Source organism: Balearica regulorum, chromosome 5 (assembly GCF_011004875.1).
Source record: "Balearica regulorum gibbericeps isolate bBalReg1 chromosome 5, bBalReg1.pri, whole genome shotgun sequence".
Taxonomy (NCBI): Eukaryota; Metazoa; Chordata; class Aves; order Gruiformes; family Gruidae; genus Balearica; species Balearica regulorum.
Window position 1 is genome coordinate 70,855,238 of NC_046188.1, and position 27,616 is coordinate 70,882,853.

Here is a 27,616-nt window from a genome sequence, read left to right on the forward strand (position 1 = left end):
GCTAACTCGGCTTTTATTGTCACAGAACGCAGCGACAGACAAGGCGACGGGGGGGGACACACACAGGGGTGTTACACTGCGGGTCTTCCAGCGCATTCACCTCGAACGGCAACCCAGCGCTCTGCGTCAGGCGGGAGGGAGAGAAACGATGCCGCGGGGAGAAGGTGCCGCTAGCCGCAAGCCCTGCTCCTTTCCCTGCCTTTGCTGCCCCATCTCTGCGCCGCAAAAAGACAAATTCTCGGGCCACGGCGATTTTCCCTGTGGGGACGGGGCAATTAATAAGGAGACAAGGGGGGTTCCTGCAAGGAGCATCATTTGCGCCTCCCGGTATCGGCTCCGTTGCATCCGTTCTTCAAATCGCCCCCTTGGCTTTGCTCTGGCTGCGCTCAGCTGAGTCGCAGGGCAAAGGCATTAACAGAGAAGCTGCCTCAGGAAACGATTCCTCCAGGATGGGGAAGGGTGACGGTAGCCTAAGGTTTCAGCGTGCACCAGAAGCGCAGTCTGTTCGAGTTGCCTCCCCTTGGAGACGAGCTGCCCCGAGTGAGATGGAGACCTAAAATCGGGGGCAGGCTCGGCGAAGGCAGAAGCCTCGGCGAAGCACCGAGCGCGTGGTGCCTCCAGCCCGAGATGGAGCAGCAACTTCTGCCGCCTTCGCTGCCCTGCGCCCGGGGGTTTATCTACACTGCTGTTAAAGGAGAGCGCGCCAAGGAGCCCGAAACATTAAAAAATGGTTTTTAGAAAAGCCAGGGATTAACAGGCTTCCCCCCCCCCCACCCAGTACACAGATCTCTGTTTTGGTTTTAAACGTGCCCTTGGTGCCAGCCCACGAGCAGCCAGGGAGGACGAAGGGCTCCGGCAGAGCTGGGACCCCGCAGCTTCTCTGCAGGCAGGGGACGAGGGGGTCTGCCCCTCCGCAGGCGGGGGACGAGGGGGTCTGCCTCTCTGCAGGCGGGGGACGAGGGGGTCTGCCCCTCCGCAGCCCCAGGGAAAACCAGGATGGAAACGCAGCCCCGGGCTCCGATGGCCGGCTGCTGGCAGCTGCGGATGGGCACACCGGCTGTCCGGGCTCTTCAGGGAGGGCCACGGTGAAGGCGGGGGGGGATGCAGCCCCCCACAGACCCCCGTGGCAGGTGGGTCCAGGGGTGCCCAGGGATGGCTGTGGGCAGCGACCACCACCCCAGAGCAGCCGGCCAGGCTGGACGGGTTTTGAGCAGCCGGGGGATTTTACCCACCAGCAACACCGAGCGGCAGAAGCGACGGCCGTTTTCCCCAGGACAGGGACGGCTGGCGACAGCCCAGGAGCCAGACGTGTCTGTGCTGGGTCTGATCCCCACCAAAACACCTCTGAGCCCGCAAGGGTTGGCCCAACACCACTGAAGTCACCACGAGCCGCCTTCACTACTGACTTCGGCCACGCAGGAGGAGGAAGAGGGAGCAAAGGGGCCAGGCAGACGAAGAACATCTTCCCTGCCGAGGCAAAGCCTGTTTGTAAAAACCTACGGGCTGTAAAAGGCTGTCGGAGCCCAATCCCACCCTCCCCACCTCTTAACCTTCCCCTGCCGGGAGCCAGCACAGCCCCCCCAGCTGCCCCCCAACCCTGGGGCTGAAGCAGCGGGCTCCCTCGCCGCAGGGTAACCTGTCCCTCCGTCCTGGCTCGGCTGTCGCTCCCGCCTCCACACCGGAGATGCTCACTCGGGGATGTAGTCCCTGAAGGAGTTAAAGCTGAGGCTCCTGCCTGCTGAGTTCAAGGTGGAGCTGGCTTGCATCTTGGGGATCTTCTCCATCAGCTTCGACACTGTCCTCCTCTTGAAGGAGCCCGGGGAGAAGTGCCCCTGTCTCATGAGCTCCTGGTAGAGGGTGTTGAACACCACCACGGTCTCTTCGTAGCTGTCCCGGGTGGAGATCTCGTAGAAAGGAAGCTTCAAGGCTTTGGAGAGGTTTTCGCCGTCCTCCGTGGACACCATCCTGTCGAACTGCAAGTCCTTCTTGTTGCCCACGATGACCACGGGGGGCTGCTCGCTCCCGCTGCTCCGCTTGGGGCTCGAGTGGATGTGGTTGATGAGGAAACACAGCCGCATGACCTCATCAAAGCTGCACCTGTCCGTCACCGAGTAGACCACAGCGAAGCCGTCGCCCCATTTGATCTTCTCCTCGATCTGCAGGGAGTCCTCCTCCTGCCGGGGCAGACAAGCTCCCATTAACACCAGAAGCCCCGACATCTCCTAAGTACCAGCACTGCTGGTTGCAACCAAGAAAACCTCCTGGGGGGGCCGTCACCATCGCCCTGAAGGGTTTTGGCCCTGGGCTTGCACGCAGCGGTGACGTGCAAAGCAACGCAGCTAGCCCAGGGCAGGAATTTGATGGGTCGGGCAACGTGAGGGATGGAGACAGCAATCAGCCCCATCCTGATGCGGATCAGGGCAGCATTAGTGCCGTTAAAGCGGGTACGCAAAGGCAGGGCTGTTGCTAGAAGGGAAGCCGGCACAGGGCTCTCCATCGCCAGCAGTCCCGGTGCTTGGCGCATCCTTCCCAGCACCTCCTGCTCCCTCGAGCTGCCTCCCTGCCCTCAGGATGCTCCGCCGACGCGGGGAGCAGAGCTGCGCTGCACACCGGTAAGGCTACGGGGAAACGGTGAGCTGAAGCCACGCTGAAATTGATATTAGAGAGACATAAACTCTCCGAAACATCCTTTTTCTGAGATGAACACGTCTTGATCAATATTTCGGATACTACAGATGAAAGCTGGCGGAAGAGCGGGGATTGCCTTCGTAGGGGGGTCGCACTTCCCCGATGGTATTTTCAGGGCCAGCCAGCTATGAGACGGCGCGAGCTCACCTGTCCTGCTGTATCGAGGATCTCGAAGTGCACCACCTCCCCGTCGATGACAGCCATGTGTCTGTAAATCATTTCTGGAGGAGGACAGGCAGAAAAGCGCGTGTGAGAGAAGCCCCCGGGTAGCAAAGGACAACCCGGGTGGCCTCGATGCGAGCTGAGCTGGAGAAGTCGATTTTCACCCACTGCAACCTACAGCCCACGTGGCCTCCGTTTCGAGTCCACATCTTGAACTGGTCCTCAGCCTGTCTCCCCGCGCCTGGGAAGGGCAGCCCTGCGCCCGTGGCACCGAGCCCAGCCTCTCCGACGGGCAGCAGAGACCCCCAGCCAGCACCCGGCTTTCTCCTTGCTGGAAATAAAAGGGTGAGCAAAAAGGAGTGATGGAGCGATGCTTCTGCAAAGGCAGAGGGGCTCAGCAGGAGGGCAGGAAAAGCCGGGTTTTGTTTTGAGACCCTGCTCAGGCTCCTAAGCCAGCCCTTTGCCCAGCCGGCGCTGAGCCCCTACTCGGAAGCAGCGGGAGAGCAGCTCCTGTCTAAGCAAGCAGTAAAAGTGGCTGCGAGGCGTGCGTCTGGGCAGCTCTTCCAGCACAAAAACCGCTTCGAGCTTCACTAATATTGTCAGGCAATAAAACCAGCCAGCACTCCGCTTAGCAACTGCTCCGTGCGCAGCGTGCTCGGCGGGATGGAGCGCCTCGGTCACACCGGGGTTCGTGCGCCACCGCGCAACGGGGCAGAAACCCGCTTGGCTTGGCCGTCCGCGGGATAAACAGGCACCTTCCCCCTCCTGCGACACGGGGAAGCACCAGGTACGCTCACCGTACGCTCACCTGAGCAGGGTCTCTGTATTTTGTAACGTCACACGGAACCAGCCCAACAGGAGGAAGAAGCGGCAGGCAGAGAGGAAAAACAAATTTCACTTTGCGGGGAAAAAGCATCGCTCACCGTAACAGGCGAGGAGCAGGGATGCAAAGGACGGGCAACGGCGGGGTTGTTTTTCAAACCAAGCCTTTCCCTCGGGTCCCCCGTGAACCAGCTGCGTTAGAGCAACACAGACACTTCCCAAATCCCCCAGCCCGGCGGGTGACAGCAGGGGTTAGGCAGAAGGACGCGCAGCCAGCGACCGGTCATTTCTGGGATCCTTCGGCAGGGATGTGATTTCAGTGCCCAAAAAACCCTCAAACCCAAATGCAAAAAAAACCCCTAGAAAACAGGAAAGACTAGCCACAGCTCCAGCGGCTTCGATACCTCCTTCCCCTTAAAAGCCACCTCCCTGCCAATTGCTGGAGGATGACTAAGCACGCTGCGCCTCCTCCTGCGGTGCCCGAGTCTCGCCCCCAACAGATTTTGCCTGAAGAAAACACAGAAAAGGAAAAAGGGATGCAAGAGCCAGGGAGGTGCCACGATGGCTGGTGGCTGGAGGCCAGTCTGGTCGAGGAGGAAGAGGAAGGAATCCGGTGAGCTGGGAGCAGATCGGCTCTGCCGGGAGCGGTGCTGGGCGAGCAGAGCCTCCGGGCTGAGCCAGCGGCAGCAGGGAAAGCAGCAAGGAAAAGGACTTTACCTACCTAGGGTTGGGTCGTAGTCTCCAATGAATCTCCTGGTGATGAATCTCACTGTCATTGCTGCAAAAAAACCACAACAAACCCAGTTACGGCCGTCAGATCAAAGTGCAGAGCAACACGGGCCGATTGAGGCAGGGGGGATGGAGCAAAGACCTGCCCCAGCCCGTGTGGGCACCAGGAGCAGACATCCCAGCAGCGACGCTGCAAATCGGAGGGTTGGGCAAAGTGTCTTCCGAGGGGCGCAGACAGGCTGGGTCACCGCCGCGTGCTGGCTGGGCTTGCCCTGCGGTGACCGGGGAAGCCTGCGGTGAAGCAGCAACTTGCCAGCTCTTGGCGACAAAAGGTGAGGGTGAAGCAGACCGGGGAAGGACCACGGACGCCCTCGGACCGAGACCGTTACCAGCCCACTTCTCTCCCCGCAAAGTCCTCGGGTGACGGCACAGGCTGTCCTCTGCCGCGCAGTACCCCGTGTACAACGTGGGACAAGCGCGTCGGGACGCGCCCGGGCTGACAGCTCACGCCTCGCCTCTCCTACGCAGCCCAGCGCGCGTCCGGAGCTCGCAGACATTGGGCTTTTCCAAACAACCCCCTCGCGGCCCCGGGAAAAGGCCGGATGGGTTTTGCACGTTCTTTGCAAATGTTTCCGTCGAGGCCCGAAACCCACCGCGTGATGGGATGCCCCAGGCGGAGGGAGAGGTCTCTGCCCCGCTCCCGGGGCGACGCGCCAGGCACCTCTGCCCAAAGCGCCCGTCACGTCAGCGGCAACGGAAACGGCCGCTGGGCCGGCCGACCCAACCCCTCGCCTTGCCAGGGGCTCGGCACACGGCAGCGGCACAGCAGCGGCGCCCCGGGGACGCACCCAGACGTGCGGGCGAAAGGCGGCTCCTCGCACACAGGATTCACTTTCCCGCACGGTCGGGATCGATAAACTGCATTTTCTGGCCTTGGTCCTGCAAAGGTTTATGCGCGTGCTTTAAGTGTTACGCCGGGTGAGCGATCCCCTCGGTGACCTCCACCCAAACCCAACACGGGGGCAAACGGGTGCCCAGCCAGGCTCTCCCTCTCCGTCACCGGCGCTGCCGGCGCGACTGCCCGGCCAGGTCCCGCAAATTGCAGCGCCGCTCGTTTAACCCGGCCCAGGCACCCGGCGCGCAGAAAGGAAGGCCCTTGGCACCGCACCTCGTGACATCCATCAAAAGGCAAAAGGAGCAACGCAGGGCACGGCGAAGCCGGAGGTCCTCCTTACGCCAGCCGCGTCTTGCGGCAAACCCAGCCCTGGAACGGCGTTCGGCAGCGTTAGGAGCTGGGGGGGACACAGAGCTGAGCGTGTGCCCCAAGGAGCAGCCCACCCTGGGGGGGACGCATCCCCCCCGCCCCGTGCCTGGAGCTCACGCCCCCAGCCCGGGGCAGCTGGGCACCCGCGGGCACCGCTGACCGAAGGAGTCCTGCTCCCCAAAGGAGTCCTGCTCCCCAAAGGAGTCCTGCTCCCCGGCAGCTCCCCGGCACGCGGGGGGGACGAAGCAACCCCCCGCCGCGAAAACACCGCTGCCCCTGCCGTCTGCTGGCACGGCATCAACACGGAGAGCGAATCGTTTGGGCCAATTTTTCCTCCTTGCGAGGGCAAGGAAAGGCAGGAACAGCCGCAGCGCGGGCAATTAAACCCCTCTTATCCAATTACCACATCTCCCTGCACCAGAGACCGGGAGATGCGAAGCCCAAATTACGCTCTAATGCCAGGCTGGGTGGAGGTCTGCTGGTGCTGGAGGCTTGCCCGATAGCTCCAGCGAACATGGCAAGGGCTTTCTCCTCGCTGGGGAAAAGCGCTGCCTCTCATCATCGCTCTCCAGCCAGCCAGGCTGCAGGAGACAGACCTGGGCTCCAGAGCAAGGGTTTGGTCGAGGTGGGCAAGCTCTCTGGGGACTGCAAAACAAAAAAAAAAAATTCAAAAGACACTCATTATATTTTTCCGTAAGGGGCAGCACAAGCTTTGCCATGGTGCAAGGTCTCTAGAGGGGCATTTCCAGCGGTGGGGACCGCAGGGCTGAGGCTCAGCTGGCCAACGGCCAGGGACGGGAAATGGGGAAAAAGCGAAGGCTTTCAAAGTAACGAAGCAATCTGGAGGTGCTGAAAATCCTGCCAGTCTGAACAGGGTGGGGAGGCAGCCAGAGCATCCCTGTCACTGCTGCTGTCACAGCATCGAGCTTTGCTAGCTGTCCCCGGCGCGGCCAAGGGGCCACAGAAACGCATCTGTCCCTGCCCCAATAGGCGCTGGCTTTCAGCAGCCTCCTGCTCCAGCGCCGGCACGCACACGGGGAACCCCCCCGGCACACGGGGAACCCCCCCGGCACTGCAGAACCCCACGGCAGGACCATCGCGGTCCCCACGCTGGCACCCTGGATGGCACAGGGAGGTGGCAGCAGGAGACTGGCGCTCGTGGAAACGGGCAGAAGCAGGAGAGATGCCACCAAGCCGTCGGTGAGATGCCACCAAGCCGTCAGTGAGATGCCACCAAGCCGGGTTCACTCCAGGAAGAGCACGGCGAGGCCAGCAGCATCCCAAGGGCAGATGCAGGAACACGGCGCTGGCCGGAGATGTGTTTGTGCTTTGAAGCAAAGCTGACACACGTTTTACTTGACTCCTCACACCTGCAGCCTCAAGCACCCCATAAAACACTCCGGGAGAGCTGCGAGGAGGCCGTGATGCTCCAGCTGAAGGGGAGATACCGGAGAGGTGAGGAGGAGCGGGTGATGCTCGGCCGCCATCAACTTACCGGCAGCGGAGAACTCGCCTCCAAGGCCACGCCAGGGGCTCATGGCAAGAGCATCCTTCGCCCGGCAAGGGACCCCGCTGGCTCGGAGCCCGGGCTGCTGCTCGCCGACACGGGCCGTCTCATCCAGGACGGGATAATCACCCCGGGAGGGAGGGGGGTGTGTGATCTGGCAGGGACCGGCAGCCGTGCGGAGGGGCCGGGTGGGGATGTGGCTGCACGCCACGGCTGCCGCTCGCAGCTCGGCTCGCACCGAGGAGAAACTCCGCGGCTCCGGCTGCCGGGGGGTAATTCAGGAGCAGCCCCGCAACGGCAGCGCTACGGGAACCCGGCTCTGGGTCACGCAGCTGAAAAAGCGACCGAGCAGACGCAACGGGAGGTTCAACCCAGGATCCGGTGCTGCCCCGGTGAAACTCCCCGGCGCCGGAGGGTCCTTCGCCCAGCGGGAGGAGTGACCAGTCCTGAAAGGAGATCACCGCAGGGGACCAGCTGCATCTCCTGAGACCCCTTCTGCTGGCGAGGGACCCCCTGGCCGAGCCCAGAGGCTTATTTTTCTATTCGCCTCAACCTCCATCCCCCCCTTCGGGCTATCTTCCTGCAGGGAATTCCCTTTAGGGTGCAACAGGGTGGACTTGGGAAGCACCGGCATCTCCGAGAGCAGCTCTGCCCCCTCGCAGAGCAAGCGAGCTTTCCTCTCGCCCGCGGACCTTCCCTACGGAGCCGCGTTTCACGGAGAGAAGCCGGCAGCAGCGCAACCGCCCTCTCCGACGTTGTTTCAGAACCGTCTTGCTCTTTGCCTCTGGAAGGAGTGAGGCAGCGCAGCTCATCTTCACGCTCGGTCCTCCAGGTCTGAGCTGATTCAACCAACCCTCCGGGCCGGCTGGGTGCTCAGGACCCGACCCGCGCGCCTGATGCCGCACACACGCCGGTTCAAAGCAAAACCCTCCCCGCAGCCTTTTGTACGTAACCACCTTTCCAACCCGGCTGCTTCGAAAATGCGCCACTGACGCCTGGGTGCGATTTTCTGGCGTAGACAGAGAGACCCGAGGCGGAGGGGAGCACAGGAGCACAGGAGCACGGCTAATGGAAGCTGGGCTTAAGCCCTTCAAGGCGTTAATGATGGTAACGGGGATGGGAGTGAAGGGCGGCGGAGAGGCTGAGAGCTGGCGTGGAAAGGCAACGGGAGCAGAGTGAAATCGGTGGGAAATGAGCGGGAACAGGGAAAAAAATCCCAGCGAGAGCAAGGCGGGAGCGCAGAGCCCAGGAGGGACAGGACGGAGAAGCTGCGCCCCAGGCGTCAGCGCAGCAGGAGGAAGGAAACGGAGCAGGAGTGCGAGGGGAGAATAAACCTCACCAAAGCCAGGACCCGGTACGACACCCCCTCAAAGCCACAAGACCTTGCTGAAAAGCTAACACCAAGCAGGACCGATGCACTCCTGCACCGACCTTGCTCTCCCCATGCAAATTTGGGGGCAGTTTGTCATTTCGCCATTGGCAAATGTTCTTCACGTCGTGCTCCTGCACACCCATGCCGCACCAGTCAGGATCTGTCCACTCCCACCCGAGTCGGGCTTTCTGCTTCTTCAGCCCCAGCATCTCTGCCCCAAACGGCTTCTCCTGCCCTCCCACCCCTGCCCGCCTCCTGCTTGGGGCATTCACCACCCTCTCATCTTCCAAGCCCCCTCTGAGTTTCAAACCCTGCCCAACAGAGAAGGGATTTGATGGGACGAGCACGTAATTTATCAGAACTGCTCTGCGGAGATAACCGAGGATCCCGCAGGAGGCACGTATCAGCATCTTCAAAGAGGCGACCAAATTATCAGAGGGAGAGCGAGACAAGTCAGGCTCGATTTCTAGAAAGCACCTGATTCTGTGTCATATGTTAGGCAGCCACCCAAAGCCGGAGCGCATGGTGTTGGATGAGAAGAGGAGCCAATTAAATTGATTAAAAATTGGCCGGAGCGCAAGAACACGAGCGAAGCTGCCAATGGGAAGAAGCGGATGCAGGCGGAGAGGCGTCAGCACATCCACGCAGCCTTATAAGGAAGTTTGGTTTTTCCCGTCTCGAACATAAGTAACCTCGGAAAGGGCTCTCCGAGGAGAGCCCCGGGCTGAAAGGGTTAACCTTAGATTCAGCCTGGTCTCTAGGAACGACTATGGGATGGTTCGATGCGCGATTACCCGGCTGGTTACCTCCGGGACCGCACCGAGCCCCGCGCGCCCACGTGCTGCTCTGTTTATGCTGCTGCATAACACATCCCTCTTGCGAGCGTAAGGGCTTACAGCATCAATTCATCTTCCGTTCGTGTTTTGTAAGCAGAGCTTTTCTCTGAAGTATGGCAAAGTTTACACTGGCTAGCATCAACAGCAGAAGACAGCAGATAACGCAGGCTCTGGCCGGGCTGGATTTACAGCCTCCCGCAGGTGATTTACACAGCCCAGGCCAAATCGTTAAACTACCGACGGGGTTCAGCCACGGGGCTGCACCCACACCCGTCCCTGCCCAGAGGGGCCTCGGATCGCCAGACCTTGAAGATTTCCAAACTGCTCCAAAGAATCAAACCCTTTTGCTGAGAATTGAGAGTTTTGGGGGTTTTTCCCCCCCCCCTTTTGCAGCTGCCTGGACTTGCGCTGCCCTTTGGATCGTTCACACACCTCGACCCCCTCGGCTCTCCCAGCCTGGCTGCCGCTTCCCAAAGGGGCGGATGCCAACAGCTCACCCGTGCGATGCTGCGCCGTGGGGTCCGCTCGTGGTCCTCCCATCCCACCAGGGCTTGGTGGCTCAGGGCTGGGTTGGGATGAAACTCGCCTTCACCCTCTCCTGCTTCCCCTCCCCGAAACAGGGGGTCCCCCCGCATCGCACCAGCTCAGGCAGCACCATCTCTCCCCCGCCTCGGGGACCAGCACCCCGCCGCCTCCCGCAGCCCGTCCTCCCCGGCCTCTCGAGCGACGATGCTGACGCTTTCCGCTCCCTCCTCGCACGTCGCGCGCGGGTCCCTCAGGCCAGATGCTCCCGGTCCATGGCGCAGGGCGGTCACCGCCCCACTGGGCAGGGGAAAGCACGTAGAGGTTTCCCTGGCCCCGGCTCCGTCTGGCGCAGGGGCTCGCAGGCAGCAGGACCCGGCAGCTCGGGCACAGCACCCCGTGAAGATGAGACGCTGTCCTTGGGCAGGAACGGACATGCAGAACAGCACCCGAGGGGACGGGAACAGGGAGAACTCTGCGTCAGGGCGGCTGCCAGCCCGCGGGGGATCGCGTGCCGTTCCCGGGGGGCTGCTCCCGGTTCCTGGCACGCTCCCGCTCTCCTCTGCACACGCCAGGTATCGATTACCTCCCTCTGCCCTGATTTCACGTCCTGCGTCTCTGTCACAGCTCAGGGGATCGGCACGGAAGCCCTGCTGAAGGGCCGCGGGCACCCACGCAGCTGCGGACCCCGCACAGCACCCAGCCGTGCCACGGCAGCCACCGAGGGGGGTGCCGGGACCAAACCCGGCTGGAGGAACCTTTAAACACCCTCGGCTTGATCCGACCCTATGGGGGGGCACAACGGCCTCTTGCTCGCTGCAGGAGGGGCCCAAAGCTCCCAGGCACCCGCTCCGCACCGGGTGGGATTAACGCCGGCGGGGGAAGCGCGTATGTTCAGGCCAGGGTGGGGGACGAGCCAAAGCGCTTCGCACGCTTTGTACAACCATCACGCGCGGCTCCATCTGCTCGCAGGGACTTTGAGGCCAAACACTACGCGTGGCCCCCCCCGGGGCTCTGGGTACACCCGGTGCTGAGCCCCGTTCCTGTGCTCCCGCTCCCCGGTGCTGGGCCGCTCCCTGAGATCGGGGAGTTGCCTCCTTTAATTCATCCAGGGAAATCACGATTTTTCACTACCGCTGGGCAAGAGGAACTCGCCGGCCAGCGAGGCGAGAGGCTCACCGGTGACTGTATATGGAAACGCAACTTCAACGGCACCACCAGCCGAAGCTGCTGGCCGTGAGCCAGGCGGAGGTGCCACCGCCGCAGCGGCGTACGTAAAGGTTATGTCTTTTCCGGAGCGGCGAGCCAGCGGGACGTTGCGCTGGCTCCCCCAGGCTCTGCCCGGATCACTGCTCCCCTGCCCTGCTGCGATAAAACCAACGCAGACCCGTCAGACACGCACCTTTCCTTGCCGGCGACCGGCCCCTCTGGACCCCGGTCCTGGCACGCTGGATGCCGCGCAGAAAGGGAGCGGAGGCCGCCTGGGCCCACGGGCGCTCGCAGCCCAGGACAGAGAAGCGGGAAGGGGTGGAGGGATCGCGATCCCTGGGCAGGAGCGGGGTGAAGGAGAGAGCGCAGGTGCTCCGCTCAGCATCCCAAATCCCCACCCCGGCAGCCGCAGAGCACCGAGCAAAGTGCAGGGAAAGGGAGTTTTCCTAAAGGAAAACTGAACGGCAGCGCCGTAACGCGGGGCTCTGCGAACCCCGCTCCCTTTGCTAAAGACAAGCAGCAAAACTCCGAGCGCCCGGTGAAGCACAAACCTGAGCTCGGCTTTCGGTCCGGCAAACTCCCAGGGTGAGCAAGGTCCCACCCCGAGCCGCTGCCCCGGGCTCGCTGCGCGGCCACGGACCGTTTTGGCCCAGGAACCCCCGTGGGACGAACCCCCGTGGGACGAGCCCCTCGCTGCCCAGACTCGAGGGGGGGAACGCGGTGCCCGCAGACAGGAGGGGGTCGGGGTCCGCCTGGGCAACGCCGCAGCCCCCCGAGAAACTCATTCCCCATCCCGGCTTTCCGGAACAGCCCCCGCCCGCTGCCCCGGCCCGGCTGGACCCGGGGGCTCGACCCCTCTTCCCGGGAAGGAGACCCGGGGCGGCGGGGAGGGATGCGGGGGGATGGATTCGGGGGGGGATGGATTCGGGGGGGGATGCCGGCAATGCCGGGGGGGGGATGCCGGGGGGGCCCCGTCCTACCTGTCTTGCCCACGGCGCTCTGCCCCAGCACGACGAGGCGCAGGGTTCGGGCCGGGCTGAGGCTCACGGAGCGGCGCAGGGGCCGCGGGAAGCTCATCCCGGGGCCGGGGCTCGGGGCCGGGGCTCCGCCGAGATCCGCGCTCCCCGCTCCGCCGGCTCCGCCCCGAGGGCCGGGCCGGGCTCAGCCCCCGGGCTCGGGGCAGGCGGTCCCCAGCTGATGCCCACCCCCTCCTCCTCCTCCTCCTCCTCCTCCCCCCCAGCGGGGCCGGGCAGCAGCGGTGCCCCCAGCCCGGTCCCGGAGCCCCGGGCGCTTCGGGCATCGTGCCTCAGTTTCCCCGCTCGCAAGCAGCTCTCGGCCACTCCTGTGCACAGGAGCAAGTTCATAGAGACAAGTTAATAAAGAGAGGACAAGTTGGCCTAGCCCCCCGCCTTGCCCCCCGCCCCACCTCTCAGGTGCGGTCTGGACCCCCCCAAACGCGGCCGGGCAGACCCAGGTTGGGTGCCAGCACAGCACCCGGCCCTGCCGCCACCACAACCAAGGTGAGGAGCGAATCCCGGCTCCACACACATCAGCGACTAAGCCCCCATCGATCTCAAAGAGCTAAGACTTCACATCAGGCCTGGAGCCAAGCTTTGCACGCGCTTTGGTGCGGCAGCGTTGCGAGGCTGTTAAAGACCAGCGTAGGGTGTACCCGAGAGCAAGGGATGACACGTACCTGTGCGTTTACAAACGTGGGCACGGGAAACACGTAACCGCTCGGAGCAGCGGATGGAAGGGGCAGGGGGGTGTGTTGTGGGGGCACAGAGTGCTGGGAAGAAGGGAAGAGACCTGCAACACCTCGACCATCTTCAGCGAACTCCAGGACGCAGCTTGCCCACGGGTGCACGGATGACACCAGCGCTGCAGGCTCCAGGAGAAGAGACCCGACCAAGGGTGCGGAGCAGCCAAACGCCTGCACTAGGGATCCGGAATCCTTCCCAAAGGCTGCAGTCACTTCTCTGGCACGGGGATCTCTTTGCCTGACCATCTCGGGTGACTTTGCTTCCAGCGGAGCACAGACCATCCGCGCCGCCTTGGACGGCGCTCAAGGTAACACGAAACCCGCCCGATATTTATAGACCGTATCATGTGTCGAAAGTAAACATCGCTGATGCCCACAGAAGACATTAGCACACAACCAGCGCCTAAGCGGGCATCTCGCCTCGAACGGGGAGAAGCGTTATCTAAAGCATTGCTGCCGCCAACGGGAGATGCCAACGGGAGAGTTAACGCGGCCGGGGTGAGCTCCGGCTGGAGAGAGCGAAACAGGGACAGGCCTGGGGGAGCCCAGAGGGCTCTCCTTGCAGAGCAAGCAGCCCTCACCCAGAAATTCATCTTGCCATCGCAAGCTGAATTGTGCTTCCCCGCGTGTGTCTGTCTGCGCATCAGCCGCCCGCCGCAACCGTGTTCCTGCACCGCTTCCCCGGAGCTGATGAGAGACACGTTCACGGCTTGACTACATCTGGAGCCCAGAAGACAACAGCAAGAGCAGTAAACCTCAGATTTCAGGACAAAAGCAGATTCCCAGCTGGGGAAACGGCGGGGGGGTGGGGTGTGTGTCAAGAAAAAGAAGCCTCCGCTATGTTCCTTTCCTATTTTTAGCCCAATTTCCTAAGGAAATGAGATGTCTGCAATCAAGTCCTCTGTCTTGCCTGTCCCTTGTCAATACCATTTTTGAATACATTGCCCGATTTCAGCCAAATCTGACAGCGAGGGAGAAGCCGCAGAGAAAATTCCTTTCCTGCAAGTTTCGTGACCAAAAAATGGTCCCATTGCCTGGAAAAAATCAACCCTTGCACTTTGGAGGGCTGGAACTGGCCGGCAGGTTCCTGGCTGGAGGGATCCAGAATAACGATTTCCACTGCTCGCAGGGCTGTTCAGATTCCTCGGTCGCAGAGTCTCTCTCCCCTTGGTAGAGCAGTTAGCACAGCAGCCTCGCTGTGCCACGCTGGCAGCCGGGCAGTTCCGACCTACACACCTCTACCGGCCTTAATTCTGATTGCGTTGAAAGGGCGCGGATGAGCAGGGGTGCGGGAACAAGGGTACAAGAAGGAAGGACTTAGAAGCGAAGCACGGCATCAGCGTAGCTGCGTTCGCGTGCCAGCCCTGCCGCAGATTTCTAGTATCACCTCGGGAAAACTCTTCCCCTCCCCTGTTGTTCTGCAAACCCGAACCCTCGCCACGGCAGCGCGTCCGTTCCCACGCACACCTCCGTCGGGAGGGAGAGGGATGCACGTGCCTCAGCGCGCGGTTGTTTCTAGTCGCACGTGTTCAGAACATCCCAAAGCCCCAAGCCCCCAGCCTTTCCCCTTGCAGGGCTGTTCCAGCAATGGCAGAGAAAATGATGCCGGTTTGCCTTTTTCTTCCGGCGCCAAGGAAAAAGACAGAAGATCCACCCTGAAGGAAAATCCAGGTGGCCCTGCTACGATGTCTAACAAGCGATGAGATCCCAGGTTGGACTCTGGGACTCTTTCAAGGGGTCTTTTAGACCGGTCTCTGAGCAGTTGGCGAGCGAGCGTCCTCCTTTGCCCATCCAGGTCCTCTCTCTGGCTGCTTCGCTCAGCCGGGGCACGGTGACGCCTTTCAAAGAAGCGACACAGCCCAGCGAGGCTTCACGGAAGAGGGCTGAAGGGAGAGAAGGCTCAGCCTTACCCTGCGCAGGGGAAACCACACAGGAGATTCACAGTAGATGCTCTCAGCATGGAGAAGGCATCTTTCAGCTCTGGGGTGATCACGTGTGAAGTCCATCAACCTCAAGAAACAGACCCCTGGGCAACAACTGATCTTCTGTCCTTTGACCCTCACTGACCCCCTTCTATAAACCTCCACAGGCTCTTGCTGGAGAACACAAGGACGTGCCTAGACGCTTGCCCACACATCCAGGGGCAGCTCTCACCAAACCAGCTCTGCGACGTAGAAGTGTTTCCGTAACAGAGTGCTGTTCTTGCAGCGGAGCCCACGGAGGAGGCGTGGGAGAGGAGGTGTTTCCATTAAGGTAATCTCCTACACGTCTTTAGCCATCAGGACAGAGTACAAGCATTCAGCAGAGTCCATCCAAAACCCTTTCTGGTGGTAAGTGTTTAAATCCAGCCAAGCGTCGAGTGAGGATGTGCTGAGATAGCCCCCGGCAGAGCTTTGAAGGAGAAACACCTCTGGCCAGCTTGCATCCAACTTCCTTCTCTCCCTCCAAACCGCTGTGTTGTTTCACATCAAAACCAGGGACAGGAGTAGACTGACCTAGACCAGAACTTGTGCAAATTTATTTAATCTTTGATTTAAGTCACCACACCTAAGGGTGCCGCAATTCACAGTGTCACGCTCACCTCCAGCCGGTGAAGCGCTGGCCTTGGGGATGCCGAGATAACCATGGACTGCTGCAGACCCTCCTGCCGAGGTGAGGACCCAAAAACACTGCTTGGAGAGAAAACAGCTCTAGACCCTTCAAAGCCTTCTCCCACGACCAGGCTGGATCAGACTGCTGTGACCCTCCGATGCAACACCAACTGCTTCAGAGACAACGCAGAAAACTACATCCTTGACTTCTTCAGGAAAAGGTTGGCTTGGGCCCCGGACCTGGTGGGTTTCTATCCCTGACCGCACATCAGGGGACTACATGTCCCCCTGGGACCAGGAAGACCACACGGGTCTTCCCACACGTGCGTTCGGCACCGGCGCCTACGCGGTCCCACGCTTGCTGGGGACCTTTCAGCTGGACGCGATGGAAACACGACTTCATCATCTGCAATCGCTGAATAAGCCACCTCCAGCGTAACAAAGCATCTGCGGCGGGGCCAGATGAGAGTAGGTGGAGTAGATATTGTTTTCTGTTGAAATATTTGTGGTCAGGCTATTCCATACTCGCAGTTTTTTTAAAGGTGTGGAGTCTGCACCGGGAAAGAGGCCAAAGGCACCCATGAATCACGTCCCTGCAAAGAAAAATCCAGCAGAAATAAAAAGTTGTCCTAAAGCAAAGAACCAAATCACCTCACGCCGTAGCCTTGGACCGGGGGAGTCCCCAGCCGTGGTCCAAACTACATCCCCGCCGGCTCATCGGCTACTTTGGGACCTCCCCAAAACACTGAACTTTGCTGCTTCTGCAAGACAGAGAACTGATATGTTTGGGTTTTGTGTGGGAAAGGAAGATAAAACAAAAGCCGGTCCCTTTTCTCTCCATTAGATGACCTGAAGACGCAGAATGCTAGAAGGTCTGTGCAGAGACCAACGCAATTTCAAGCCGACTTTGGAGCCTGCGCCCTGTTTTCAAAACCAACCAAGGTATTCCAAAGCACCCGCTCGAAGGGCTCGAACCCCACGTTTCCCACTCACGTATCACATCTAACTGTCATCGTTAATGACCGCACAAACATTGCTCCTACTGAGACAATACCGTATGCAGCAAGCTTCGCTGCCAGCACGCTTCTTGAGAGTTAATGTCGGACGGGGCCGTCAGGGAACGCTCTCCAAGAACATAACCGAAGCCATGCCGCCCTGTCAATAAACATATTTTTGGTTGCTATAGCAAAGCCGGTGTGCAATTAAGGAGTGCTCTCAGGCTTCAGGGCCCTCTCCTTTCTCAGCGGCTTTGCAGACTCGCTCCGTTCCTACCGAAATCAAGCCCTGACTTTGCTCCGGCCGCGCGAACGCTGCGCTAGCGGCCAGGCAGAGACGCGGCAGGAGCGGGGCCGTGGATCCCAATCGTTCTCCCGTGTTCTATAAATAGGGAGTGAGAAAAGAGATGAAAGGCACCGAGCTCCGGCGCTCGCTCATGCCCAGGCTTGCTGGCCGCTCTCCGATGTCTCCGTACGGGCTTGGCACCAGCCTGGACCCGGTGGTGAAGCGTTCCCTTTCTCGTCTTAACGAAGGGGCTATTTCTTTGGTCATGAGAGACAAAACCTCCAGCGTGAGAGGAATCAAACCAAGGTGGTTTCCTGGTGTTACATTCAGTCTGTTGCTGATTTCTAACCGCTAAAGCGGATTTCGACGCGCAGCCAAAACGTGGCCGGATCACGCTGAGAAAATAAATCCTGCTCCACGTAAGAGTTCAAAGATGCCTTTGCAAAGCTGACGGGGGGGGGGGGGGGGGGGAACCAAAACCCCACCAAAGGGGCACGTTCGCAGCATTTCCCTTCCACCCCGGCAGCCCGAACGACACGTCCTAAGAACTTTTCAAGCCGCCTTGCCACTTGAACAGGATAAACGCCTGCCGCCCGCGACACGGTGGAGGACGTGAACGTTAAGCAGACCCAAATATCGTAACCCAGTTGCTAAATCCCTTTGCTGGCCCTTGGGTCCCAAGGAGAGGGTTCCGTGCGCTTTGGTCTTTCTGCAGAAGCCGGCCGCCGGGAAGGACGGACACCGGCGCTTACCACGTCTATCGCGCTTCATGAGGCTGCACAAATAATGGATGCTCACGACGGGAAGCCTTCACGCTGCGAGAAACGGCTTTGCTTGTGAAGCTTATTTTAGAACACAGAACAACTTGCCAAGGGAAGGAAGAGGAACCCCATCACGGAGGTAATTTAAAACTCGTCCAGACAGAGCTCTGGAGATACGCCGCAGAAAGCTGTCCTGTAGGATGACTACCACGGGCCGTTTCCCCCTCGATCACGACAATCATCTTATTGTTACCGGGATGCGAACCCCAAATCCGAGCACCTCGAAGCTGCAGACTTTGCACCCGAGCAGCCGTGCCCATTGCGTCCCGTCGGAGGGTTCCGGAGAACGGCATTAGCCTTCTAAAGGATTGAAACCTCGCTGCAAACCGACTCCTGAAAGCGTCTGTCTCTGAGGGGGAGGGAAAAAACCGCAGCCACAAACGAACGAAGGTGCCACGGTCCGTCGCTCTTAAAAGGGCGAAGGATGAGGTCGTGGCTGGGCTGACGTTCGGCCAGGCCAGCAGTCATCGATCTCTTGTGCAACAGCGCGTACCGCTTGCACGCCTGGTTAGGGCTCGGCCGAACACCCTCCGGAGAGGTAACGGAAAGGGGCAGCGAGGGGCGGCCCGGGGGGACCGCAGGGTCCATCCGGGATGCGAGAGCAGCAGAGCCGGGAATCCCGCAGCCACGCTCACAGCCGGGCTGGCGGAGAAGCGACGGCACCTCCCGCCCGCTGTTCCGAGCAAACCTCTCGGCAGCCCGGCCGGCGAGCAAACAACGCTTCCTTATTGTGGAAAAACGTCAGCGTGGCAAAGGCTGTTGTCCTTCTGCCGGGGAACGGAGCGCAGTCCCACCGACATTCTTCGAAAGCACGAGAGAGAAAGCAGAACAGCCGGCGGCTTTGTGGGCAGCGGGCAGGGAGCAGGCGCTGGAATTCGGGTCTGACTCAGAGCAGAGGGTGCCCTCCGCTCCGGCTCTCCAGCCTCCTCCGGGCAGCGGGTCCTTATTTACACAAAGAGCACCGAGGGGAGATCGGGGGGGGGACAACGCCACGGCTTTGCTTTAGGGGCTGGAGGGCAGGAGCTCAGGCCTGGTTCTCGTCTAACCCACGTGGATGCCTGATCTGCAGAGGCTCTGGGCAAAGCATCTCTCAAATTCCACCCCGAGCTGACGTGCTGTCCAACAAGATGTTTTGTCCCAACAGATAAATTTCCACTATGAATCAGTGCTGGGGGGGGGGGGGAGAAGAAAAGAAAAAAAGCCTGCTTTGTTGAGAAATTTCTGCTCTTACACTACGTAAGCGCGGCAAGCCACATTTACCAGCCAGAAAGAGGATCACAAATGGCCACCCCCCAACATGCGAAGCCAAACGGAGCCTTGGGACTTCACTCTGGAGAAGAGCTGGGGATTTCTGCTTCCCCTTAGAACAGCAAAAAACTTTTTCTTTAAATTCACTTGAAGAAAGTGTCAAAAACAATCCCCTTTTGACTCAGTCTGAATGCATCATTTCAATAAAACCTGAATCCTTTGCTCTAATTTCATATTATAAAATTTTAAAAACAAACCTCAGGACTTCCTGATACTGGTTGAATTTTCCCTTCCTGCATTCTTCTCCCCCAAAATACTGTGAAGCCACCCTAATTTCGTACAGTATCTCCCTTGGATTACATTGCCAAGGACTTTTTTGGGGGTACCAGTTTTACAGATCAACTTAGGACATTTGCTTTTCCTTTGGAATCAACACCGGGCTCTTCCTTCCACGTTTCCGAGCCTTGAAGCCTCTCTCGTTCTTTTCGAGTGTTTCTCCACAGCCGGGAAGGACAGAACCCCCCCATCCCCACGGAGCCAAGGGTGCAGGCTGCTGCTTAGCCCCAAGCACCCACATGCCTCGAGAGACACGGAGGAACATGAGGTTTCCAGTAAAACTGCTTCAGCTGGCAGCGCCGCTTCCGCCGGGGACCAGGAACACTCTGTCACTGCGGGAGCCTTCGCGCCAGCCCGCGGCACGGCGCGACTCACGGCTCCTGCTGGGATCTGTGGTCCCAGCGCTGAACCAGGGCCGCCTTTGGCAGGGGGGAGAGGGGGGAGATGATTTTTGGAGGAGAGGTCCCCCCACTGCCTTCCACGTACAGGAGCTTGGAAACCAGGACGCAAAGATCAAAGCTGGTCACAGAGAGGTTTTTAAAGTCTAGGTGTCCAGCCTCCTTGTACCGTCAGGAGAGAAGGAACAGCATCTCCCAAGGGCTGCTCGTGCCAGACGATGCTAACGGGGAAGAGATGAGTCAGCCTCTGCAGATGACCATCTCTCCAGCAACTAGAGAACTAGCTTAACCCAAGCACGCCCGGATCTTTCTCTAGCTGAAGTCAGGCGAGATGAAACGCAGCCTGAGCCATCAAGCTTGCCGTTTATGGCACCTAAAGTTTATAAGGTTTATACGGACTTGTGAGATGTGAAAGACAGGACAAGACCCAGATGTGGGCACGTTCAAAACTAGCATTTCCTTCAGGACAGCATCATAGGAGCAAGGTTCCCACAACCGAGTCACAGGGGGTGCGCAAGGACACCCATAAGCGGACGTTCCTCCCGACGCATTTGAGGCAATGTACGCCCTAGAGAGGTGACAAGGTGAGCGCTTAGCACTTCTCAGGGTAGCTGCAGGGGATGCGATAGCTACCCCCAGAGCCTGCTGACAGCGCTAGGAAACGCTTCCCGGTTGTTATTACAGTCCACAAAGACAGGCAGACCTTGGCTGAACAAACCTGCTGAATCTGGCTGTCCACGTGCTGCTCAGTGATGGTGCGCGACTTACAGAGTGGAGAGAGGATACTGAGATCCGGGCATGAAAACATACTCGGTAGGTCAAGCACCAAATCTGTCAAACAGGCATGAAATCACTCTTGAGCCACCTGCACCTGCTATTTTGATAGTATTATACACACAGACGACTTATTGCTATACAATAGACTCTCTGGCTCACCTTCAGGAGGGTAATTCCTCAGTGCATCTCCCGTTGCTACTCTTTAAGAAGGATTTTCACCACGCAGCGTGATCTGGGAGTAGATTTGGGATCCTGCAGTCATCTGGTTTCACTGCTCTCTCCAGCCCCACGTTTGCTGTGGGACCGTACCCCAGGATATTCCCTGAAGCCATCCAGTGCCAGGAATTACACGAACAGAGCAGCAAGTCTTTTGTCAGGAGAAAAGGGCGGGTGGCAAAACTACACTTAACACGCTTTAAAAAGCGCCTCACCTATTTAGAGCGATGTAAGTGCAGGCTGGAGAGCAATGAGTGTTTCCAGAGGGACGTGAGCTCAGCCACACGCCTGCCTCTCTGCTAGCCATCAGTGCACTTGCACTCCCAGGGAAGGGAAACGTGCAAGGACACAATTAACTAAGCACCGCAACGGGGTCTTTACATGGACTAATTACACACGTAGGTTCTGCCTTCCAGGCTCCGAGCCTCACCTCTGGGACTGGGACGGCCGATGGCCCTTCCCCTCCACAACCCATGCAGCCCAAGGTATTTTAAACACAGCTGAGAGCCTGAATTCCTGAAGTGCAGAGAGGGGTGTGCAGGCAAAGGCAGACCCAGCTGGCATGAAACAGCTCGACAGCTAGCGATGGATCCTGGGCTGCTTAAAACTCCTGACAAATAAACACCATCGAGGCTGGAATAATAATTTAAAAAAATATTTCATTTTGTTTTTTTTTTTTTTTAAAAAGAAAGTACATATAGATTTCCATTTCTGACAACAGCAATAAGTCCAGAACTTTCCAATGACAAGGCAGTTTTATTTCCATAATTGCCTAAAGCAATAATAAACCTCAGCCACACAACATCTGATCAATCAATCATGACAAACAGGGGAAAATTTCTATGGTGTTTATCCGGAGGACAGTCTGTGGGTTCACGATGACTGAAAAAGAATGAAAAGAGGAAAAGAAAGATCAGATGACAGCACAGAACTGTTGCGTACCTTTGAAGGCTCCTGCTAGCTCAGCTACATTGGTGTGAGGCACACCAAGGCGTGGAGGGGGTGTGCGGGCAGACGCTGCCACGCTGGCAGGACAGCTGCGTACCGTCGGTGTGGCACGGACACGAGGCGCAGCCAGAGCTCCCGTGGGACTGTGTCAGGCTGCTCACGGTTTTAGCATCCGGTCCATAAAAAAAACAGTCATAATTTTTCTCTCAGTCGTATCCAAGAAGGAGCAGGCATTTGGTAACCAAAAAGCCTGCCACAGGATACTGTTAAGACTTGCTAATATCTGTGATTGCATATCCAATAGTTAAGGGTTTGGAAAGAGAGCAAGCTTGCTTTTCTGCCCAGGAAATTTGTTTCCAGCAAGGTCTTTTGCAAGGCTATCTAACAAAGGGTGCTGGACCAAGGGAATATGAAGTCACCAGGCACTCCTGGGGCAGCGGGCTGGGAGAGGGGTGCTGTGCCACGAGGGGTCCTGGGGAGACTGTGAACGAGCCTCCTTCCGCCCCTGTGTCACGATACCCCCCTCCCAGATCCCCCAACCAAACAGCAGGGGAGGAAGCTCTGTATTCTTTTCATCTTACTTTTCTTCCTTTGATAGTTGTGCCTCTTCCAAAAGCGCATGTTAATTTTTGGCCAGGACTCAGTCTTTTCAATCACAGTAGCCTCCACACGGACGAGATCTTTCCTTAAAAATAAATTTTAAAAGCATCACTTTTTAATTATTTACATTCTCCTCCTATCGGTGAGCAGGTTTCTGGGGAAAAGCAACACACAGATAACAGATCCTGCCTTACAGAGCCCACATGCACAGGAACTACAAAGTCACCACAGAAGGAGGGAAATCCGTCGAGTTGTTGGCTTCGTGGTGTAAAACCAAACCCCTGAAGGTGCTGTACGTGGATCAGCCCAGTGATGTGATAGTTTGCAGGGCAGCACCACTGACCTCTGTCACGTGAGGGATCAGATCAGAAACAGCCAAGGAGACAGGAGTAAGACAAACCTACAGGAACGTGTAGGACTACAGTAAGATAAATTCCCCTGGCACATTCACATGATCTTATGCGTCCTACTTTGCTTATCGTACAGGTTAAGCCCACCCATGGCCCTCCTCCTGTGCTGGTCAACACAGAAGTCCTTCCTCCCTCTACAAAGCACCAGAGACAGCTGGAAGAGTCTTCTCACCTTGCTCGGCTCAGTGAAAAGAGAGCTGGCCCACCATTTCCAGCAGGAAGCACAGCTAATTGGCTGCTGGAGCAAGTCACTTCTCCTCCCACGTGCCTCTTCTGCCTCCCGCTCCTGGTCTGTCCTGCTTGTTTACCCCAAACTGGCAGAGAAGGCAGGGACTCACTGAGGATCTCAGGTACTGCTCCCCACCCCGCAGCTGGGGGAGCTCACTGTGAGTGGCGAGACCACTCAGACTCAGGTTATTTCTAAACCTCACTTCTACACATGGAAATTCTCAGCAAGTAAACATCCTCCCTCACCCAGGACAGAGATGAAGAGAGGAATGTGGCCCGCACTTCCTTCCCAGGTGAGTAAAATCACGATGTGACTCCTCCCTCCACATTACCTTACCAACACACACACAAACACGCCTCCTGCCCACCCAGGGACTCTGCGGAGCTCCGAGTGGAGAAGTCCCGCTGAAGTTCGAAAAAAGAGTGCTGGGATCAATAGCTGTTATCTGAAAAACACCAGAGCTGGAAAACAAGGTGGTCTGAAGCACGCGCCGGAAGACCAGCTACCTGTCTGCACAACAACTCCGCTCCGGGAAGATAAGTGCCTCCAGACAAGAACCAGACTAAAGCTTTGGAAAGTGTGGTTTTAATCAAGAGCCACAATGGAGGAGGAAGAGACACTCTTTCATGCAGCATCACTGCAGAATACCATTAAAAACTCATTAGCATGCTCACTTCGCCGCCAGAAGACATTTAAAGAACATTTTCCTGACAAACGACTCCGTCTGCGCATAAGGGGGGCGGAGGGGGGCAGCCCATCCAGCCTAACTGTTCCAGCAAGGTCACCAGGAGGCCAAAGGCTCCGAGACATTTACCATCTCTCTTCACATTTACCCTCTGGGGTGTAATATATATCAGAGATTGAATCCTTGAGGGAGGAGGGAAAGACAGCCAGAGGAGAAAACTGATATATCTGTATTTAGTGACTAGCCCAGAAGAAAACAGACATCAGATAATCTAGATTTTAAGAGACCACTGGGTGACCCCGACATCGCAGCTAAAGGATGTTATCCAGATTCAGCCCAGCGATAGGACCCACAGCACTACTGAACTACGGAGCAAGCTCTGCAGCGCTAGGAAAGAAACCAAGAGATGAACTGCGCCCAGGGGCTGGCCACATTTCACCACTATAATTAGGGAGCTATACTTTCTGGGTCTAACTCCTGCCCACTGAAGGCAAAGGGAAAGCTGAACTCCCACTGCCTTCTCACAGGCTTGGACTGTAATGGCATGTCAGAAAGTCACTACTGACGGTCACGTGGGAAGACTGGACAGCGGCCAGGCCAGATAAAGCAACCCGGTCACCGAGATCTCTGTGCTGCTCTCAGGAGAGCCAGGGTTTGCAGTAGCACAGCCAAGCTACCCCTGATGCAGCTCTCACCACGGGACCGCGCTGGCTGTCCGAGGGCTGGTGCGGTATCTGGCCAAAGGGAGAAGCGTTGGCACGGATCTGTAGAGAAGCGTCCCCCCACGTTGCTCATAGATGTTGACATGCTTTCAAGCAAATCTTTAAGGGGATTATTGAGACAGTTGAGTACCCAAACAACTCTGCAAGTCAAACTTCAAGGACAAGGGGCCCCGGCGAGTCCTCCTCTGCTGGACAATGCGTTAGGACCTGCTGGTCAAAAGGCTGAAGCACAGCAGAAGCCAACTTGCTGGTGGAATGCATATGAACAGAAAAGTTCTCAGCAAAATAGAGCCCAAGAGAAAAAAACCAACAAAACTTTATCAAGTGTTTTAGGTATGACTGGAATGTCCATAAAAATAAGAAGGGGGTCACACATTTCCCAGAGTCTGACACACACAGTCAGCCCTGCTGCTTTCAGCAGCAAAATGTTTCGTGACAAAGCACATCTATCAGATTTTTGCAGAAGGCAAGAGAAATTCACGCTGAAATCTCATAGATCTAAGTTGGGCTGAAAGCTATTGTCATTAAGTAGTGGAAAAGATCCAGGCAACCTATAACCAACCCCAAAGGATCATAACTCTTAGAGGTAATAATTTCAACTGACAAGCTCGCTCACTCCCTGCAGAAGGTAACTAAATCCCAGCCTGGCTGTCCGGGAGAAGAACGGGTCCAAGGCCCTGCGTCATTTCCACTGAAGCCACTGCAAAAACGGGCAGGTAGCAGGAAAGAGCAGAGTTCATCTAGAGGAAAAAATTCCCATCAGCTGTACTTTGTCTGGAAATAAGCTAAACTTTCTCATATAAGCACCATTCATTTCCCTCAGGTCTAAAATAGCTGAGGGCACTCAGCTGATGGCCTGAAATGCAAACCTGCCCGAGGCTATGCTCACTTCTAATCACAGCTTTGGAAGGGCACAACGTTTTCAGCATTCTACAGCTAAACAAAAGTACAACTGCGTACTGCTTGATACCCTTGTGCCAATCGACCGGACAGCAAGTTACTTGAACAAACACAAAACCCAACAGATTCCAGAGCAGAAGCCAGCTATAAGTTCCCAGAATAGCCTCTGCCACACAGATCTGTTTTGTTGCACTGTTGTTTTTAAGGCTTCAGAGGAGTGTCATCTTGGGAGGCATCTGACTGCTACAGAAAATTAAAACATGACCATCTGTCCAAAACAGGACAAGTTCCTACCCGCCTCCAAGTTTGAACAGGGAGTGCAGCTGTAATGAACTGTCTTAACAGAGACACTGGTGCAAGCATTCACTGATGTGTTTATTTTTAAAACTACAGAAAACCAAACCCGCCTTTGTTTGCATCCAACCTCTCATCCCCCCCCCCCCCCCAAAACATCTGTGGTTTAGGCACAACTGGGAAACTACACAAAAGAACTGCACTCCATGTTGCCTGTGACACGCTGGGTTCTGCTTTCCTTTCTTCAGCCCGTACGGGAGAGCTGGGGACCGGGGAGGTTCCCCTACAGCTCGCAGGGAGGATGGCACCTCCCCACCTGCCTCTGGTTCTGCCTGGGCAGCCTCCTCCTCCTCCTCCACCGCCGCAGTCACTGGAGTTCAAGCCAACACTGGCAGATGTGCAGTTTGATCTGCTTCAAGCAACTCACAACGCCTTCTGCACACTCAGAGCGCTCGCAGGAACCAAACAGACGGTTTTCTTCCTGTCCCAGAGCTCCTGGGCCGCGGGCCACGTGCCAACTTCAGCACACAAACTCAGACTCGCACAGAACCACCCCAGGGCCACTGGGGAGGGATGGTGTCCTAAGCTGCCTGACACGGCATAGCTTTGCCTGCAGAACTTGGGCTCTTAGCGGAATTTCTGCAAGATGACATTTCTAGTCCTGATAATGAGATTCCCCTTCCTAAGATCTTCCACAAGTGCAGTATCTAGCAATAACTCAAAGACTCCCAAGGATCTGCTGTTCCAGATTATTCACAGTACTGATAAAAGGACTGGCAGCCCTCAAAATCCTGTCTAACACAGGGAACCCAAGGCAGTTACCACCGGCACAGCTGAAGTCTGCTATCAGCCACGCAAGCGTGTTACAACTAACTCTTAAATACCAACAGCCCCCCCCTCCCCGGTACCACAGGAACACTCAGGAGTGAAACCAATCTGAAACCATCTGGCATTTCTGACCTGAATCTACAAGCCACCAAGAAATAATTCTCAGATGTACAAGTTCCATCCTCTACCAAGGTCGCTGCAGTTCAAGTTAACACCTAAATGTGTGGTTTAGCCTGCACCCAGACCACAACAAGGGCTTCCAGATATAAGACCACTTGCAACCCACCTCATCTAGACTTGCGTTTTACCACTAAAACCTCTTGTCCTGGGGAAAACAGCAGTTCATGACTTTGCTTCTGGCTGGTGCCAAGAGCTGAGCGGTAACACCCGGTCCACACACCACTTCCTTTGGGTAAAGAAAAGGCTGAAGAACCAGGTGTTCTGCCAGTTTGTACAGCAAGTCCTACAGTGTTGGGATAGAGATGGTGCCCAGGGGGTAAACTCCTTCCCCCCTAGTTTGGTGATCGTTGGACTGTGTGACTAGAAGGAAGGGAAAACGAGGAACTCTAAAATTAAGATTAAGGTCTGCTGGGTTAAGACAAGGGCTAAAGGAAATGTGTTCAAAAATCCCAGTCAAATTAAAGGGATAGGAAAGGATTTCTGGGTTATTCTAAAATGACTATCACCGAAATTGGGGTAAGGGAGTAAAGATGTTGGAAGAGCAAGATTTACTGCTAGCTTGTGCAAGGCCTATAACCATGAGAAAGAGGTCCAGCCCAACAGAGGTGAATACCCTACAGTTACCTTCGGAACGGGTACTGCTGCTCTGTCCTGGCACTGGTAATGCTTAGAGTCAGCAGAGGCTGATGAGCTTGTTTTATTGGTAGTTCTTTCAAAAGCCACAGGGCTGGGAAAAGAGCTAGTGCTGATAAATCCAGGTTTCTCTTCAGTTTCAGGGACCGTAGCAGCTCTGAAGCTAAAATTAAGTACAAGAATTGTCTTGAAGATAATTCTTGTATGAGACATCTTACCCCAGGAGCGGCCTTCCAATAAGCGTGAAGTCGTCAGCACCAACCAGCAAAACCTAGGGAAAATAAATCAGGCATATATCACTGGTTCATTTCCCAATAGAAACACAAACAATATCTTCCAAATTTTACAGTCACCATAAAGGAGTCAAACTGCTTAAAAATAGGCTGTCATACATTTCAAACCTGACACTGTTACTAGAGAGGGATGGTGGGGAAAGGCAGCTAACAGGCAAGAAAGAGATTCATTAAACAGACAGCCTTCCAGGAGAGCTTACCCTACTAAACATACTTTAGAAGTATCTTCCACGCTGATCAGAACACACTGAACCTTTCTGTTCTGGCACACCAACAGTTGTAAAAGATACGAAAAGCAATACAGGGAAGAAGAATAATGTGCCTTGTGTGGGATCTGAATGAACGGCAGCTCC

At 57.1% G+C, this 27,616-nt stretch overlaps 2 protein-coding genes across 4 annotated transcripts in view; both read right to left on the minus strand.

Moving 5' to 3' along the window:
• Positions 1–22,046, minus strand: LOC104630792 (ras-related and estrogen-regulated growth inhibitor). Of its 2 annotated transcripts, none has more exons than XM_075755663.1 (4): positions 21,484–22,046; positions 4,394–4,450; positions 2,836–2,909; positions 1–2,174 (listed from the first exon to the last, which is right to left on the minus strand). In XM_075755663.1, the coding sequence occupies exons 2-4, from the start codon at positions 4,446–4,448 to the stop codon at positions 1,689–1,691; spliced, it is 615 nt and encodes a 204-aa protein (XP_075611778.1). In that variant the 5' UTR covers positions 4,449–4,450; positions 21,484–22,046; the 3' UTR covers positions 1–1,688. The 2 variants fall into 2 exon arrangements, with proteins under 2 accessions (XP_075611778.1, XP_075611777.1); XM_075755662.1 differs by lacking the exon at positions 21,484–22,046 and adding an exon at positions 12,092–12,260.
• Positions 21,278–27,616, minus strand: part of MRPL21 (mitochondrial ribosomal protein L21) — a 15,869-nt gene continuing 9,530 nt past the window's right edge. For both annotated transcript variants that reach the window (XM_075755664.1, XM_075755665.1), the window contains 3 exons: positions 27,189–27,241; positions 22,071–22,174; positions 21,278–21,423 (listed from right to left, as the gene is read on the minus strand). In XM_075755664.1, coding sequence (XP_075611779.1) covers positions 21,359–21,423; positions 22,071–22,174; positions 27,189–27,241 — 222 coding nt within the window. In that variant the 3' untranslated portion in view covers positions 21,278–21,358. The remainder of the gene's footprint in view (positions 21,424–22,070; positions 22,175–27,188; positions 27,242–27,616) is intronic.